This window comes from Trichoderma breve, chromosome 3 (genome assembly GCF_028502605.1).
Source record: "Trichoderma breve strain T069 chromosome 3, whole genome shotgun sequence".
Taxonomy (NCBI): domain Eukaryota; kingdom Fungi; phylum Ascomycota; class Sordariomycetes; order Hypocreales; family Hypocreaceae; genus Trichoderma; species Trichoderma breve.
In genome coordinates, this window is record NC_079234.1 from 4807206 (window position 1) to 4823782 (window position 16577).

At 51.0% G+C, this 16577-nt stretch overlaps 5 protein-coding genes across 5 annotated transcripts; 3 read left to right on the plus strand and 2 right to left on the minus strand.

Moving 5' to 3' along the window:
- Positions 1-542: 542 nt before the first annotated feature.
- Positions 543-6688, minus strand: T069G_05864 (dock homology region 2 domain-containing protein; the record flags this gene model as incomplete). Its single annotated transcript, XM_056173074.1, has 3 exons — positions 543-1114; positions 1186-5208; positions 5257-6688. 3 exons carry the CDS (start codon positions 6686-6688, stop codon positions 543-545), a joined length of 6027 nt encoding a protein of 2008 aa, XP_056029932.1.
- A 3087-nt stretch (positions 6689-9775) lies between these two features.
- On the plus strand, positions 9776-10591 carry T069G_05865 (uncharacterized protein; the record flags this gene model as incomplete). The annotated part of the gene is made up of 1 exon (XM_056173075.1): positions 9776-10591. The coding sequence occupies one exon, from the start codon at positions 9776-9778 to the stop codon at positions 10589-10591; it is 816 nt and encodes a 271-aa protein (XP_056029933.1).
- A 412-nt stretch (positions 10592-11003) lies between these two features.
- T069G_05866 (ribosomal protein s7p/S5e domain-containing protein) lies at positions 11004-11862 on the minus strand (the record flags this gene model as incomplete). Its single annotated transcript, XM_056173076.1, has 3 exons — positions 11004-11321; positions 11446-11629; positions 11723-11862. 3 exons carry the CDS (start codon positions 11860-11862, stop codon positions 11004-11006), a joined length of 642 nt encoding a protein of 213 aa, XP_056029934.1.
- Positions 11863-12186: 324 nt separating this feature from the next.
- Positions 12187-12620, plus strand: T069G_05867 (s25 ribosomal protein domain-containing protein; the record flags this gene model as incomplete). Its single annotated transcript, XM_056173077.1, has 3 exons — positions 12187-12189; positions 12269-12530; positions 12601-12620. 3 exons carry the CDS (start codon positions 12187-12189, stop codon positions 12618-12620), a joined length of 285 nt encoding a protein of 94 aa, XP_056029935.1.
- A 2472-nt stretch (positions 12621-15092) lies between these two features.
- On the plus strand, positions 15093-16525 carry T069G_05868 (mitochondrial carrier protein domain-containing protein; the record flags this gene model as incomplete). Its single annotated transcript, XM_056173078.1, has 5 exons — positions 15093-15128; positions 15391-15412; positions 15508-15584; positions 15645-15890; positions 15962-16525. The coding sequence occupies 5 exons, from the start codon at positions 15093-15095 to the stop codon at positions 16523-16525; spliced, it is 945 nt and encodes a 314-aa protein (XP_056029936.1).
- Between the last annotated feature and the right edge of the window lie 52 nt (positions 16526-16577).

Genomic DNA, 16577 nt, shown 5'->3' on the forward strand with positions numbered 1-16577 from the left:
AAGAGGTATATAGGAAAAAAACAAGGACGGAGGGCGGAATCAAAGAGATGTATGTGTGTGTATACAGCCAGGCAACGAGAGAGTGCGGCAAAAATCCAGATGCCCTTTCTCTTTTGAAGTTTGGGAAAAAACAAAGCAAAAAGAGAAAGCAAGTGTGGCCAACGACGAGAGGTATCGACAATATCCCCGAGCCGAGTACTTTTCCCTCCCCGGGGTGATATAAACAGTTGCGAAAAAAGAGATATAGAGAGAGAGATCCTGCACAGCCCTTGTATGTATTCCGTCACGGTTGCCACCCGCCTTTGTGTATGTTTATTCGTGTTTGTATGTTGCATTTGTTTGCTTGTCTTCTAGATGAAAAGCGAGACATTGAAAGCTGGTCGCATGGGCGCTGCCCTCCAGCATTCGTCGAGCTCACTCATGTAGCTCCGTCGTCACCGTCGTGTTGTCGGCGGCAATCCGTGTATGTTTGTATGTGTGTGTATGTGCGAGTATGTGCGAGTAATATGTATGATCAATATCCAGTGCAGGAACCCCGTGGTTTACTGTTCCTCGTCTAGGCTTCCCATTGCAGTTCCAGCTTTGTGATGCTTCATGCCAAGCTTAAGCAAGCTGAACCTCTTCCTCACGCTCTTTTTATTCTTTGTCTCAGGCTCATCCATCGACGGTCGATCTTTGGTGAGCGCATCCAAGCTCACCCTGCCGACTGAGCCGCCTCGCTTCTCTCTATGAGTGTCTTGATGGGCATTATCCATGCCCTGAGTTTGGGACAGGTTATGGGGAGCGTTGTCCTTGCTGAGGCCGCGTGCATGTGCCTTCATCTCACCTGGATTACCGTTGGCCTGATCAGTAGCCTCGCTGCCGTCTAGCTCTTTCTTTCGGCCTCCCAAGAAACTCAGGCGCGCACCGCGCTGCCGAGGCGTGATCTGTCGAATGACAGTCGCCTCCTCAGCCTTCACTCCATTCACCGGAACAGCAATGCTCGTCCACTGTGGGCCCTTCTCGCCACCGGGTGTTGACCCTCTCCAAGTAGGGGACGGTGTTGAAACTGGCTGTAGGACTGGCTGCCGGGGCGCGAATAGAGCAATCTCTGGTGCAAAGGTTGCCTCAAAATCTAACTCGGTGTCAGTTGTCTACCTTTGCAACGCAAGTCATACACATGGAAAAGTAAAGGATGTTACTTACAACCTTGGAGCTCCGAATATCTCCGGGAAATGGCTTCATTCTTGCTCCGAGAAAAGAGGGTCAAGCATCTCTTGAGCATCATAGCATGATCTACCAGGGTCATCTTAATTGCGGTTTCTTGAGGGTCCAGTTCAACCTCGTCATCCTCTTCCTCGTCATCGCCCCCATCCGAGCCCTCTTCTCCGCTCGATGGTTCGGGGAGCAGTTTGCGGTACTGCACAACGCTATTCTCAGATGCTGGACTAACAGATATGTTGACAGCTTCGATTAGCTGTTGAGCAACCAATTCATCGCCGTCAGCTAATCGGCGTTCCAGTAGAGTCATCTCCTGCGTCTTCCTAGAAATGCGTTCCAAGGCGGTCTCCTGGGCATTGAGCCTGACTTCGTGAACTTCGAGAATCTCGCTCCGGCGTAGAAGTGTAGGGAAAGGCTCCGCCGTCGTGAAGACTAATTTCTCAGCACAATGTTCCTGCACTGATCCAGAAGTGTTCCTCTTGGTGGTCACGGAGAAGACTTGAGGATGGGAAGACAGTAAAAAGTCCCGGACTATATGCGGCACCCGAACTCTTTGGTATACTTGATGCGAGAGGTCTCGGTGTGGCGTAAGAGCCGAAACGACCAAAAACTGGCCTTCCATCTCATCAACGTCACCGCCAGTGATGATCTGAGCCGATGGGTATTGCTCTTGCATGCGGTCTGTAAAGGCCGAAGCGCGTTCAGATGGAGATCCTTCATAGACAAACTCCTTGTCTCGCACAGAAGTAGGAAATCCAAGTCCCTTGAAGGCCACTCTGTAGTACTTTGGTGTAATTTTTTCACTCTTTGAAATGCTCTCGTATATCGTTGCGATTGCTCTCCCAGTTCTGGCGAGCTTGGCAAAATCGTACACATTGGTTTCGTACTGAACCTGGAGCTCCTTGTATGCAGTCAGGGCGTTGCTCCACGATTCTCCGTCCTCGAAATGCTTGATCATCTCGAAATAGATCCTCTCTTTACGCTCAAATGGAGACTGCGCTGGAAACTGTGGATCAGTCAACGCCGGAACATGCCCAATCGGGTCCCATTCATAGAGGTCCGCATGGAGGCGGAGCGCCAGACCAGCCTCTGTGTGATTCCTAGACTCGGCCTGCAACTTCGCCAGCTGATGGACATAGCGAATGAAGATATCCTCCTTCTGCATGTCGCGCAGGAACTCCATGAGTCGGAGTCGGTTTATGATGTTAGATGCTTCACCGCTACCATCACCACCACTGTGCACAGCAACTAGTAAATCGAGGAACTCGTCCAAAGTACCAACAAGCTCACGCACAGCTGCGTAGAGAGGTTCTTCCGCAACCTCTGAAAGGGGTCGGAATCGTTCAAGCAGCTCTGAGATGAAGAGTTTTTGGAGGATGCTTTCTGTGAGGGGATTCGATTTGAAGTAGGTGTCCAATGAATCAATGAGTTCTGTCTGAATCACAGACAGGTCCTCACTCAAAGTCCACTCGCTCACAATCATAGTCTGTAGAACCTCAACCGCCATTCTGCGGAGACCTTCATGGACACTCAAACAGAGCTCTACAATAGGGCCAACCAGAGTTGGGACGTATTGTACTTGGTATCCGCCGATATTGCTGAGTCCGTATTTATCATGCTCTTCTGACGTGGTTTCCCAGCCGATAGCTTCCCACATTCTTCGCAAAAGATCAGCTCCGTGTTCCCGCACATCGCCGGCAATCTTCCACACTGCTCTTCTCTTCTGCTCGGGGAACGTCTCCAGAGCAAGTGAGGAGCTTCCCACAAGTTTCAGCAGCGTTGTGAAGAACAACTTCCAGAGCTCGGTGTTGAATGATTCTGCTTCATCAGGATCGGGTAGACAAGATTCCAGAAGAATACTAGCCAGGTACTGCAAGATTCTCATCGTCGACTTGTGATGATAAATTAGCACACTTAGCCACCCATTTGGAAACGCTTCGCCGGTCAAAATACTCATTTGCACTTTGAGTATATTCTCCAGAAGGGTTGCCAAGTCGTCTTCAGAAGCCAACTCGAGCTGCATGCCTGAGGGAGAGTTTGCCAGGGCAGAAAGAACCGCGGACAATTCGGCCAGGGATTCGTCAAAGGATATTTCTTCAGCTATTGGCTTAGTAGGGAAGGGATATGATGAAGGAAACAAAAGAGAGAGCTTGTTTCTAGGTTTCTGTGGGGAGGCGAGAATGGCTAAATAAGAGTCGACAATATTAGGGATATGATCAGGGATTTCCGGACCCAGATGGTCAATCTGGCTGGAGAGGATAGAACAACACAGTCGAATCTGCTCTCGCCACTGATCATTGACCTCTTCAGTATGACCCCAGTGAGGAGAGATCCATCGCACAGTGTTGGCACTTAGGGCAGACTTCTGCTCCGGATGAGCAAATATGTCCAGCTTAGAATAGTTGATGATAAGGCACAGCTTGTAGATGATAAGCTTGCCCTTCACCTCCTTGCACGAGTCCATGAAATCAATGGCAATGTGCAGGATCTCTTCTGTCGTCAAGAGACCCGTCAGCTCTGGCAACCAAGTGTGGAAATGCTGCACCGCCAACGTCTGGCTGCCAACGAGTGCCGGTGCCGAGTTTCGCATCATCGCATCAAGAGCTTTGAAAATGCTTCGAAGGCTCCTAGTGAATCCCTGAGTAGAGGACTTGATCCCTATTCCCGCTTCCTTTACCTTTTGCTGCCCTCGGGATTGCGTGATGAATTTCAATATGTGTCTCACGACTTTGAAAGTCGCCCGCAATTTGCGAGCTGTCTCGGGTTCCGTGGGACGTTTGAGTAGCCGGGTGAAAGATCGTATCAGACAAGGGGTAGCAAAGGGATAGTTGAACTGGGTTTCCACGTAATTGTCAACCAAGGGACCAAGATTGAATCGTCGATCGTGTACGATTCCAAGCACTCTAACCATAGCCGTAAACACTAAGTCTTCGTATTCATCATTCCCAGAGTGCTCCACAAGAATTCCAAAGAGCCCATCAAGCACATCGCTGAGGAGCTTCACGACCTCAATCTCTGAGACAAACATAATTTGTCTCAAAATGGCGGGGATTTCGTCCTTTGGCAAATCTTTCCATTTGAGAAGCCCGAGGATAACTCTGTCCTGAGAAAACTTTGTGCTGCAGAGATAGGTATCAACCAGCATCACGGCAAGCGGCCCAGTGACCTCGACTGACCCATCTTTACCTCGTGGTGCCCAGGGGGTGGAGAGATATCCGCCTTTGCCCGAGGGGCCTGCCTGCGCAGTGGAGGTGAACTCGTCTATTTTATAGAGCAAGAGTCCATGGGGTCCGTCGCGAATAAAGGCTTGGCCCTCCCACAGAGGCATATGAGCAACAGCAAATGGCGGGTTAGGCATATCCGACAAGAACATGACCACGTGAGCGTTCATTACGTCGCTTGGTTGCAGCGACAAGCGGAGCGTCTGGTTCCAAGCCTCGCCCCTTTCCACAGCACAAGATTTGAACGTGGTTAGAGCCTCGGTATTGGAAGATGTGAAGATGCATCTCTCGAATCGTTCACCGGAGGACTGGCGGATCTCCAGCGTAAGTTGCAAGTTCGCTCCGCTGACTGTGCTGGGTAGGTTAATTGCGCTACCCGCGAATCTTGAAATGAGATGTTGCTTTGCCAAGGCGGCAATGTTGAGCGTGAGATATATATCTGATCTTGACTTCGTTGGTGCGGCAGCAAACCCGATTCTACTCGTCTTTGATACACCAGACAAGATGGTAGGCGTAGCCTTGATCAGCCCATCTGCATCCGGATGATGGAATTTCCTAAGAGAGACCTGTAGTCGCTCACCGCTCCTCGACTTTTCATATTGACCGGAGGTGCTAGTAATCAGCTCCCGAATCAAGGGATCAAACTCTTCGGCAGCTTCCCTGTCAGTCTGGGAGTAGCCAAGCGACGGCGACCAGATGTTGACAACCTGTTCAACCTCTTCTGTCTGCTTCATGATGGAGTTGAGCTTCAAAACTCCGACGCCAACGGTACGCTCAACAATCTGTCCTGTTTCATGAAGACTTGCCGCCGAAGTACTTTTGGATCCGGCAGTGCTTGGTGGATGGCTGCTCCCGTCTTGGCTATCCAGGCGAGTAGTAGAAGGTCTCCCCTCCTGCGACTCGGAAACGGAATCCATTTTGGTCACTGCGTTCCCTCGAGAAAAGGCGGTTCGTGAACTTTTGCTCCCCCACATCATGCTTCTCCTAGAAGCCTTTCCTGAGCTTGCTGGCGGGGTTTTTACGTTTTCTCTCGTAAAGCTGCTGTCGGTGCCGGACCGAGATAACGGTTGGGGGATAAAGATGTGTTGTGATCCCAACACCTTCACAACAAGGTACAGCTCGGAGTCGGCGGACGGCGCATCTCCAATGTCATGGGCAGAGAGATCTGTGAACAGAGTCTTGGTGCTCGCGTTTTGAGCAAGACCGCTGATTGAGCCGCCGGCGGGGATCTCAATGCTGAAACACTCAGAAAGGTTGGATCCCTTTGCATATTGTGGTTTGCTGACAAGGTAAGCCACAATTGTTGTCTCCTCGGTGGAGCTTCCAGCAAAGCCCTTGACGTCTAGCAAGATGTGATTTAAACTCGCCAGCTCGATCGTGGTTTGGGGAGGCTCATCCAGCAAGCTCATAACCGATTGGAGCTTGGTGACATCGACAACAGAGTCATCCGCCGTGAGAACTCTACCGCGAGCCGCCGGATCACGCACAACCACCTCACCACCACATAGTTTGTTGACCGTGACGAGATCCCAGACCGTCTTCTCCCGCAGTCGCTCGTATTCGTGCGCTGTAAGAACATTGTAGAGAAACTGCTGACGGTGGAGGTTCAAAGAGTTTACGAGTTGAGATAATTTTTCGAGCTTTGCATACTGTCGCGAGAGAAGCAGCTCATGCAGGTATTTGGAGTGCCACTCTCGCAGGCACGACGCGATTTCGTCAACTAGGGGTTCATCTACCGAGGTCGGCGTCTCATCTCCAATCTTGAGCATCGGAACAGGTGCTGGGGGTCGAGGCACATTGGGGTCTCTGCGAACCGGGACTGAGAGGTTCTTGACCGCGTCGCCCGTGAGATCTCGCAAAGTCTTCTTCCACTGGCTCGAATCCGTCGTCGTCCTGTCCTGGCCTTTTGACTCTATGCCACTTTTAGCGGAATCGCTACCCGGGCGATCGTCGATGCCGCTGTCGCTCGCAAAATCTTCATCGTGTCTTTCGTCCGTTTCGCCAAGCAGCTCTCGAACCTCTACGCAGCTTCTCGGGAAGATGCCACTAAAGACGCGAGCTTCCAACGTCTGTCCCTTGACTGATGTCAGACCAGCCAGCAAACTGGGGGGCGCCACGAGGTAGCCGCGCAGCCAGTTGCCGTCTGGCGTCTCTTCGATTATGTAGAGCTCATCGCCAATTTCGAGCGGGAGATCGGCCGGGCTCGCGGCTGTGAAAGGGTAGGTCGCGACGGCGAAGGCGATCCGGGGGAGAGGCTGCCAGGGCATTGAAGCTCAGGATGTCGGCCTCTGGCGAGATAACTGTTCGATTGGGCCAGGCAAAAGCGACTATTATCTCGTCGTAGGCAGCGGCTTGCTGATTGGCAAGGCTTGACGAAGTAATGCGCTGATGGATGGAAGTTGCGAACGCATCAAGCTCCAACCTCGAACGCGGTGGTGCAGATATATCGTGACGCCTAGGCTGTTATTTCTTAGTCGCTGACAAGGTTCTCTGGCTAGCGGGCGCGAACTCAAGCAGAAGAAAAGAATTCAAAATCGATAGAGTTTTTTTTTTTCTGCAAGACTTACGATGTGTGAAGATCGTTTGCAAAACGCCGGTTGGCTGACGGCTGGCCGTTCGAGAACCCCTGAGCAAACACGACCAAATTATGCACACCGGCGGGAAGAGATAGCGATCCGATAGCGCAATTAAAGCATCCGCCGAAAGTTGATCAACATGCCGAGTTGTCTATTGCAATGCCAAGATGCACGGTGCTTCCCAAGGCTCGCCCAAAAAAAAAAAAAAAAAAGAAACTGTGACACAAAATCTCAAACAAGAAAAAAAAAAAATTACATGACAGATGCAGCGAGGGGAAATTTCTGGCCCGCGATATCGTGTCTCTGAAATCAGCAGCATCAAAGTCGGGCTGGTCTCTCCTCAACAGGCCGCACGCTATAATACCCGGTACCAACCGTCGGGCGTTTTAGTGCTGCAGCCCCGCTACACTGGCCGCTAGGAATCAGCGGTGGGCTCCCTGTACGGGGGGAGCTTGTACGGGGTCGTGGCCAGTGGAGAGGGAGTCGAAGCCTCTAAAGGCCGCCGGCAGGGGTTAGCTGCCAGGGGACGGTTTTGTACCTGCTTCATCCACCTGGACAGGACGCGCATGTAACCACTCACCACGATGAACGCACTGCTGCAGCCCAACCTTGAGCGAACCGCTTGTCGCCTCCTGTCCCAAAGCGGTGCAATGAGGTGGCCTGTGCGACGAGTCGGACCAAATAGGCAGTGCCCTGTATTTTTAGGCAAAGTGTCTCGCCATCACACGCCGGCGCTGCACGACGCAGGAGGCGATGTCACAACGGCATCAATGGGCTCAATCTCTGTCTCGCTCTCGATGGATCCATGTATGTATATGTATTTGATAACTGCTTCTGCCAGCCACTGTAACATGCCTACGGGTACATGTAAGTACATATACTGCCTATGGCTCATACTTAGGAGATGAATTTAAACAGTTTCCCAAGGTAAAACAGTCGGGTACAAGCCATCATGGAGCTTTGACGCCCACCACACGTGGTTGTTAGTACCCGTATCATACCCATCTGCCAACTTCAATTGTTCTCATCCATCATCAGGCCGATCTCCTGGGCGTTTGGGGGTTTCATCTCCATCGAGCCACCTTGCCGGGAATTCGAGTCTCCCCTTCTGTACCCGTAATACTCGAGGCCACTCCGTGCTCCGTAGATCTCTTGATCTGTTACCCCTGACCCATGTTGGCAATCAAACCCGTCGCTTATCGATTATGTACAATGCGCCATTACGGAGTACAGGTACATACTACAGTACGGAGTACGTGTAATTGATCGAGCCGGGTGTGCTCAGACCGTCTGCTGAGAAATGTTTCTTGTTTCATATTTGGCAGCCATGCTACCCGAGACTCTAACAATAGCAATACCATGGTAGACGAGCATGAGTCTATGAACGTATGGGATATTGATTTCTAGTCATAAGAGGTATCATTGATACTTTGACGTTGCTTATATGTGTCTCAAACGTCCTGCCTACCTGCGTATCTTATGCAGGCTTTTTCTATATATGCCTGCACACTTTCATGCAGGCGATATGTGTAGTCGTCAATATGGCTTCGAAATCTCAAAGCACAGTTGAAGAGCCTGGCTCGTGAATCAAAGTAAAAATACACAATTGTACTGTAAATAGCGTCAGTACCGATAGAATAGCCAGGCGAGAATAGATTGCCAAGGAGATTTGGTAGATATTGATGCAAACCAACCTGTATTGGGGCGGATGGCATGCTTAGGCTTGGGGAATCTAATAGCGATGACACTACCGGTAGATTGAACCAAGCACGGGCACCAATACATCATGTTGTAATCACTATCGTCTATGAATTATATTGAGAAACTCTTCATCAGGATACACCTCAACGGAATATAGAAGCTCTGTACCTATGTCTCATTTTTCATCAAGTTTCTCTGACATGCTGTCTTCCAACTGAGTGTTGGGCTATGTAAAAGGTCGGCAGCCAATACTAGCGTCCATGACTCTGCTTTCCGATAGACAGTCTCGAGTTCCTAAATGTTTAATGTTTATAAAAACAGTGTGAGTTTGATGCTAAATCCAAATCAGACCTACCTGATGTTCCTGTTCATACAATATCGAGCATCAATAATATAGGTGCCGTGCACTGTAGTATTCTGTACGGAGTCACACCCACATTTGGTGCTACCCACATCAATCCTTCTGACTGCATAAACTCTGTTAAAGAAGGGCTGCCACATCAATTCCGACCTAAAATGATATATGAAATGGGACGAGCTGTAGAGGTGAATTTCGAGCTCTTGTAGCTTCAATGACCTTATAACTTGAAAGCAGAATACAACTATTCGACGAGAATGCAGCATGTTAGAATGGAAAGGTGCATTATCTCAATGCAGCTAGTGGCACTGGACATCCATCCATTCATGTCTCTGCGCCCTGTGCAGTAGCAATGCGCCCTATTTAAAACCTACTAACCTTAATGTCTAGACTGCCACTCGCAGCAGCATTCACTCATACAAATGGATGTTTGATGTTCGGCTTGCAGTATGACTCAAAACAATACAAAGGCCACGTGCATTTCGCACACCATGAATGGCGAAAAGTTTCCTCTACATAGACCCGCAACCTCATAAAGACTTGGCCACCTGTATTTCTTCTCTATAATTTTTTTCTTCTCCATTCAAAGACGAGGGTGTCACCAGCTGCAAAGCCTACTTTACACAATAAATGCGCATGCCGCATATATAGTCTTCGCCCCACCAAACAAGAACAGAACACCAAATCGCCTCTCGTCGTCCACGGGAAAGGAAGCAATTATGGGAACCCCTTTCGTCAGCCTTCTCGAGCCTAGCAAGCTCGATGGCTTCCAGCTTGGCGTTCCTCGAGACACGCTTCCCTCAACAATCCCTCGGACGTTCCTCGATGCCATGGAGGTTCGCGAGGAAGTCTTCGTGAAGGAACAAGGCGTTCCCCAGGAAAACGAGTTCGATGTCGATGATGCACGATCTTGTCACTGGGTCATTTACGTCAGCGTCAACAAGACAGAGGTGCCCGAGATTCGGAATGAGGAAGGAAACGTCGTGCGGCCACGCAAGAGTTCTACTCGAAGCACTCCAGTGGGAACTGTTCGCATGGTTCCCTTCCCACATGATCCTCATCCAAAGCCCGGTGGAGATTACTGGAACGGAATTTTGAAAGGCGAAGAGGATGATGCAAGCAACAACGATGGCCCGTCATCTAGGCCATTTGTTCAAGATCGACCGACGACATTCCATGACGGCAAGGAACCGTACATTAAGCTGGGAAGATTGGCAGTTGTAAAGGACTATCGAGGTTACCGCTTTGCAGGTCAGCTTGTCAAGAGTGCACTCGACTGGATCAAGGCCAACCCGTCCTTCTTTGACCCCAGTATCAGAGAGCTGGGGCTTGAGCAGTTAGGAGCGTCGACAGAGGCTCAGGCGCCGCAATGGGGAGGTCTCGTTTGCGTCCACGCACAGGAGCAAGTTGCCAAGGCATGGGCGAAATGGGGGTTTGAAATTGACGAGGGCATGGGGAGGTGGTATGAAGAAGGCATTCCCCACGTTGGAATGTTTCTGCGTCTAGACATTGGCCAAAAGGATATCCAGATCTGAGCACCACGGCCAGCAACCGAATGGTGGAGGGAAACAAGTAGAATCGCACATGGTCTTCATCAAGAACATCACCTATGGCATTGAGACAGAGAGTATAGTTCAAGATTAAAAGAAGCCTGGCACGTAACGAAGTAATAACTTTTTTTTCCTTATTTGACGCTCCATGTTGCACTTTTGTTTGGGTCTCTCTCTTATAATCACAAATAAGAAAAATATGGTAAATTAGAGACACAAAAGGCATGATTCATAACAGCCCCTTTTTGAGCCCAGCTTTTTATTCAGACTCTAGGAGCCACCTGAGATAAATCCATGTCCGCGTTCCCAGACCCGAACGCAAAATGCAATTCTGAAAAATGCCTGATCCGCGCCAAAAGCCACACTCCATCCAGCCAGGTAACCCACCGCACAACCTTTATCGGTTGCTCTTGGCGACACGCTCCAACTCGTCCTTCTTCTTGATAGCGTATGAGTTGCTGCTGCCCTTGGCGGCGTTGATCAGCTCCTCAGCCAAGCACTCAGCAATGGACTTGACGTTGCGGAAAGCAGCCTCGCGGGCACCGGTGGTGAGCAGGGCAATGGCCTGGTTGACTCTCCTCAGGGGGGAGACATCGACGGCCTGACGACGGACGGTACCGGCAGAGCCAATTCGGGTAGAGTCTTCACGGGGACCGCAGTTGACAATGGCGTCAACGGCAACCTGGATGGGGTTCTGGTCGGTCATGAGGTGAATCTGAAGTGAGGAATTGGTGTTAGCAAGAATTTTGAACTGCCTTTCGTCTGCCTTTGGCAAAGACGTATTCCTCCTCTCTGTCTCTCTCTCTCTCTCTCTCTCAGGGTCGCGTCAAAATACGTACGATCTCGAAGGCGTGAGCGACGATGCGGACAGCCATCAGCTTCTTGCCGTTGTTGCGGCCGTGCATCATGAGCGAGTTGGTCAACCGCTCAATGATGGGGCAGTTGGCCTTGCGGAATCGCTTGACGGCATATCGGCCAGCAGAGTGGGTGACGTAGACGGGGTTTCGCAGGGAAATGTAGTCGCTATTTGATCAATCCATCAGCACAAAAGAACTTCCTCCAATGTTTTGGCGAAAAAAATTTCAATCTTGTCCAATCTCGCGATTTCGAACGTACGTCAGAGAGATGTCGCGGACCTCGACATCGTAGTCCCACTTGTTGAACAGCTTGACGTTGCCAACCTCCTTGACAATATCCTTGGGGAGGGCGTCGGTAACGACAGAGTTCTCGATCTCGATTTCACCACCGTCAGACATCTTGGGCTATTTGCAGTCGAAAATTCCGGTGCTGGGCGGGACTGCGGTTAGTATTGCGGATTGTCGAGATGTGATTTTTCAAGAGGTTAAAGGTGGGCTTGGTCGGCGTGGAAGGGAAATTTTGGTGGTGTGTGCATCGGGCGAATCAGATGGCGCGAAAAGTTAGGTACGTACCCTGCACCCACGTTCGGTTAGGGCTCGGCTGCCCTGGTGAATTCGGAAGTGGGCAAACCGTTGAAGCGGGAGGGCTACTCTAAGTCGTCGCCAAAAATTCCAATTCCTCCACCACTCCTCCGTCGACAAGCCAAGCACATCACAGACAAAATGGTATGCCACCACCACCGACGCCGCCGACCATGATGAAATGGACGTCGCTATGCAGATGCTGATCTTTTAAAATTTACAGGCGCCTGCAGCTGGAGCAAAGAAGCAAAAGAAGAAGTGGTCCAAGGGCAAGGTCAAGGACAAGGCCCAGCACGCCGTCCTGCTCGACAAGACCATCTCCGAGAAGCTCTACAAGGATGTCCAGTCTTACCGCCTCGTCACCGTCGCCGTCCTGGTCGACCGAATGAAGATCAACGGCTCCCTCGCCCGCCAGTGCATCCGCGACCTCGAGGAGAAGGGCATGATCAAGCCGGTCATCACTCATAGCAAGATGAAGATCTACAGTACGACTCACCAACCCATTCCCCTTGTGCGCGCTTTGAAAGAGAACAAGAGACACTGACAATTGCGCAGCCCGTGCCATCGGCGAGTAAATTTACCACCATGTTTGAAAGTTAAAGCATTGAGATTTGGCGCCTGGTTGGTCTGAAAGGAAGAAAATGGGACCATGAGTGAAGAGGATGATACGAGGTACATAAAGCCTTAGTTGGGACGCTTTTCATGCTCGGTGTAGCATTTCATGGGAACCGGAAACGCTTTAGCAAATGGCAACGGAATGAAGAACTTCAAAAAATGACCAAAACGACGCGAATACCCCCTTGACCTTTGTGTGACGCACATGTCCGTTCTGCGAATAATTGTGATGAGCTTATGGCATGGACTCATACTTCGTTGCTGCAATTTTGGCATCACATTGGCAGACCTGTGTTGCCTTTATTATTTATCACATGCGTATTGCGATGTCGTTGTTACGCCATGCCATGCAGCATACGTCAACTGCTGCTACTGCATTTATATCACCATCAATTCTGAATGTGCGGCCTATCCACTCTAGCCCCTAGCTTTCTGTCATCGTCTTACTACCGAGGTATTACTTACTACTGTCCGTACAGCGAGGGCCATGTTTGCTCATTATTACTCTCATGTTGCAAATAATCAAAGCCTTGCTTGTGAGAATATTTTGGTGGCATAGGATTGACCCATGCATCTATAGCTATTCTCGCCAACTCCCTCAGAATGTGTGAGATTCCCAGAGTGGCGTTGGATAGCGGCCCAATCAGATCAAACCAGATTGTGATAATGCCGAGCAGGTTATCAGCCACGGTCCTTAGCCCTTCTCCGCCCTCCTTTTCCTAGGTATCAAGGCATCCATATTTGCCTTCCGATGTTTGGTGAGATGCAACCAATGGAGACTGTGAGATGGCGGGTATCGTGCAACTGAACCGGGGCAAAGCCATATTATATACTACGGTGTGTTGTCTATCTCACCGATAATTACAAGTTGAGATTTTCTATTCGTCGCAGCATTCATAAAGAGTCGGAGTTCTGCAAGTCCCCGACCAATCAACGCTTTGTAAGTGAGTGAAAACATTTCGGGCTTGAGGCAACACTGCTATCAAGGTCCACAACCTGAGGCAGAATAATGCCAGGCCGCTCGGGGAAGAGGGTACTTGACTTGTAATACGCGGCTACGTCTGCTGGAGAACGAATGTGGAATTCAGGCACGAGTCTCATTATGGAACAGGGGGAGACATGCGGCCGTGTTTCCTTTTCTCTTTCTCCAGGTTTTCTTTTTCCCTTCCATGTTCTTTTCTTATTTTCCTCTTAGGGCGACAGGTACGGCACAGCCTTTACCCCTAACAGCGATAGACCCGATTAGAGTTTTTAGGAGAGATTTCTTCACCCGTGCTCCTGATACGAGCCTTGAGGCAAATACTGGCCGGCTCTGAACCAAGACCGACAGTGTCCACCTGTAACATGTAAGGCTGGAGACCTCGGCCTCCCTTGCACCGGTGGAGCCGGAGTAGGCGGGATGGCTTCTCACGGCCGGTCAGATCGGCGGCAACGGTGTGGCAATGCCTGGGCGAGATGGACAATGGCGACTTCGGGATGGTTGCACTCCTTATCGTTCGCTGTATGTGCATTTCCCACGGAAGCCGGGGTGTCCGCTAAGCCTCATGCTGTTCTCGCTCCAACAGTGTTTGGGATCTGGAGCCATGACAGTAAGGGGCTGACCTCAAGTCCCGTGAACTAGACACTGGTGCCATATGATGGCTGCAAGGCCCAAGACTACGCGGCTAAATGACGAGCTATATTTGTCGTTCTCTCAGCTTGCCAGCTGGACTTGCATGTTACGGAGCACTCTTCACTGATAGGCCTCCATATGTATCTTCCATGCACAAATCTGGGGGGCCATGGCTGAAGCGGTGACGAGCTGTGTGGACATGAAGAGCGCAAAGTGCGTGTGCAGCATTCTTCTATACGGAGTACTTTGTTCTCTGGGTGTCTCGGAGACGCCAGGAATAGGCAGGTTGGGAATTTCGCACTGGCGGGTGGCCTCGGCGGGAGCAAGATCGGGGCGGACCGGGTGCAAGTTGTTGTTTGCACCCAGGGTGACATCAAGGCGCTGAGGCCGTGGGTGGTACAGCACAGTGCAGCCCAAACAACAAGTGCAAGGCAAAAAAAAAAAAAAAATCCAAAAAAAAACTGGCGCGCATCTCCTGGCGCCTGAAGGTCGCTGCTCCGGCGCCCTTAGGCCGCTGGCACGGCCCTTAAAAGGCGCTCTGCCTGAGGCTGCCACGCGCTGTAGCGCTCTGTTGCCGTGGAAGGCAAAGCAGCGCGGCCCAAGCCTGCAGCGCTAGTGCGGCCGGAAAGAGTCGCTCTGAAAAAGTGTCCCCTTCGAGACCCGCCGCAATTTTTTTTTCCCTCCCCCCCAAAGCCATTCGCCCGTCGGTGCAGAATTTATTTCGCTCGACTCCCCCCGTTGTCCTCCTCTTCCTCCTTTCATCTCCATCTCCCCTCAATCCTTTCTTTTTTTCCGGGAAAGCGTTTGCACATCGGTCAAAATGTCTGAGAAGCCTCAAAAGGTCCTGGGCATGCCGGTAAGTTGATTCTGCCTGCCTTATCTGCCTGCCTCCTCCCCCTCCATCAGGTACGCCACGGGAGGATTCCGAAACGACTCCGAGAGATATTTTGCCGGTATCATCAATTGAATCGTCTAGATGACATTGGGATGCTGTGTAATGATGTCTGCCAGGGCCTCGCTCTCAGTCGTGAAGAATCTTCATCGTGCGCCTGGATGAGAAAATTTTTTGCATCGCGTTTGCACATGTGAAACCTGACCGCTAACAATGTTTCTCTCAGCCCTTCATGGCGGACTTCCTCAGTAAGTCACTATTCGATGCTTATGCGGGATAAGCATAACACATAGACGGCGGCTCGCGTCAAGTATCAAGAACTCGAACTAACCAACTTCAATAGTGGGTGGTGTCTCCGCCGCTGTCTCCAAGACTGCTGCCGCCCCCATTGAGCGTGTCAAGCTCCTCATCCAGAACCAGGTTTGTCTCTCCTCTCGGGGCGTATCAACTGTGGGAACCCGTCTCTAATTAGGACAACAGGATGAGATGATCAAGAACGGCCGTCTCGACCGCCGCTACGCCGGTATTGGGGACTGCTTCAAGCGTACCGCCGCCGACGAGGGTGTCATGTCCCTGTGGCGTGGTAACACTGCCAACGTTATCCGATACTTCCCTACCCAGGCCCTGAACTTTGCTTTCCGTGACAAGTTCAAGAAGATGTTCGGTTTCAAGAAGGAGCGTGATGGCTACGGCATGTGGATGCTCGGTAACCTGGCCTCCGGTGGTGTAAGTTTTTCTTCTTTACCTTGCGGTAATAACCCCTCATCTTCACATGCTTGATACTGATACTCCACCAGGCTGCTGGTGCCACTTCTATGCTTTTCGTCTACTCTCTGGATTATGCCCGTACCCGTCTTGCCAACGATGCTAAGTCCGCCAAGAAGGGCGGTGAGCGCCAGTTCAACGGTCTTGTTGACGTCTACCGCAAGACCCTCGCCTCTGACGGTATTGCCGGTCTGTACCGTGGTTTCATGCCCTCCGTCGCTGGTATCATCGTCTACCGTGGTCTCTACTTTGGCATGTACGACTCCATCAAGCCTGTTCTCCTGGTCGGTTCCCTCGCCAACAACTTCCTTGCCTCTTTCGCTCTCGGTTGGTGCGTCACCACCGGTGCCGGTATCGCTGCTTACCCTCTTGACACTATCCGACGACGAATGATGATGACTTCTGGTGAGGCCGTCAAGTACAAGAACTCCTTCGATGCCGCCCGCCAGATCATTGCCAAGAACGGTGTCAAGTCTCTCTTCAACGGTGCTGGTGCCAACATTCTCCGTGGTGTTGCCGGTGCTGGTGTCCTGTCCATCTACGATCAGCTCCAGATCCTTCTCTTCGGAAAGGCCTTCTCCGGTGGCTCTGGTTAAATTGCTTTTTCTACGTTCTGTATAGACATTCTCCGGGCGTCTTAACGCGGAG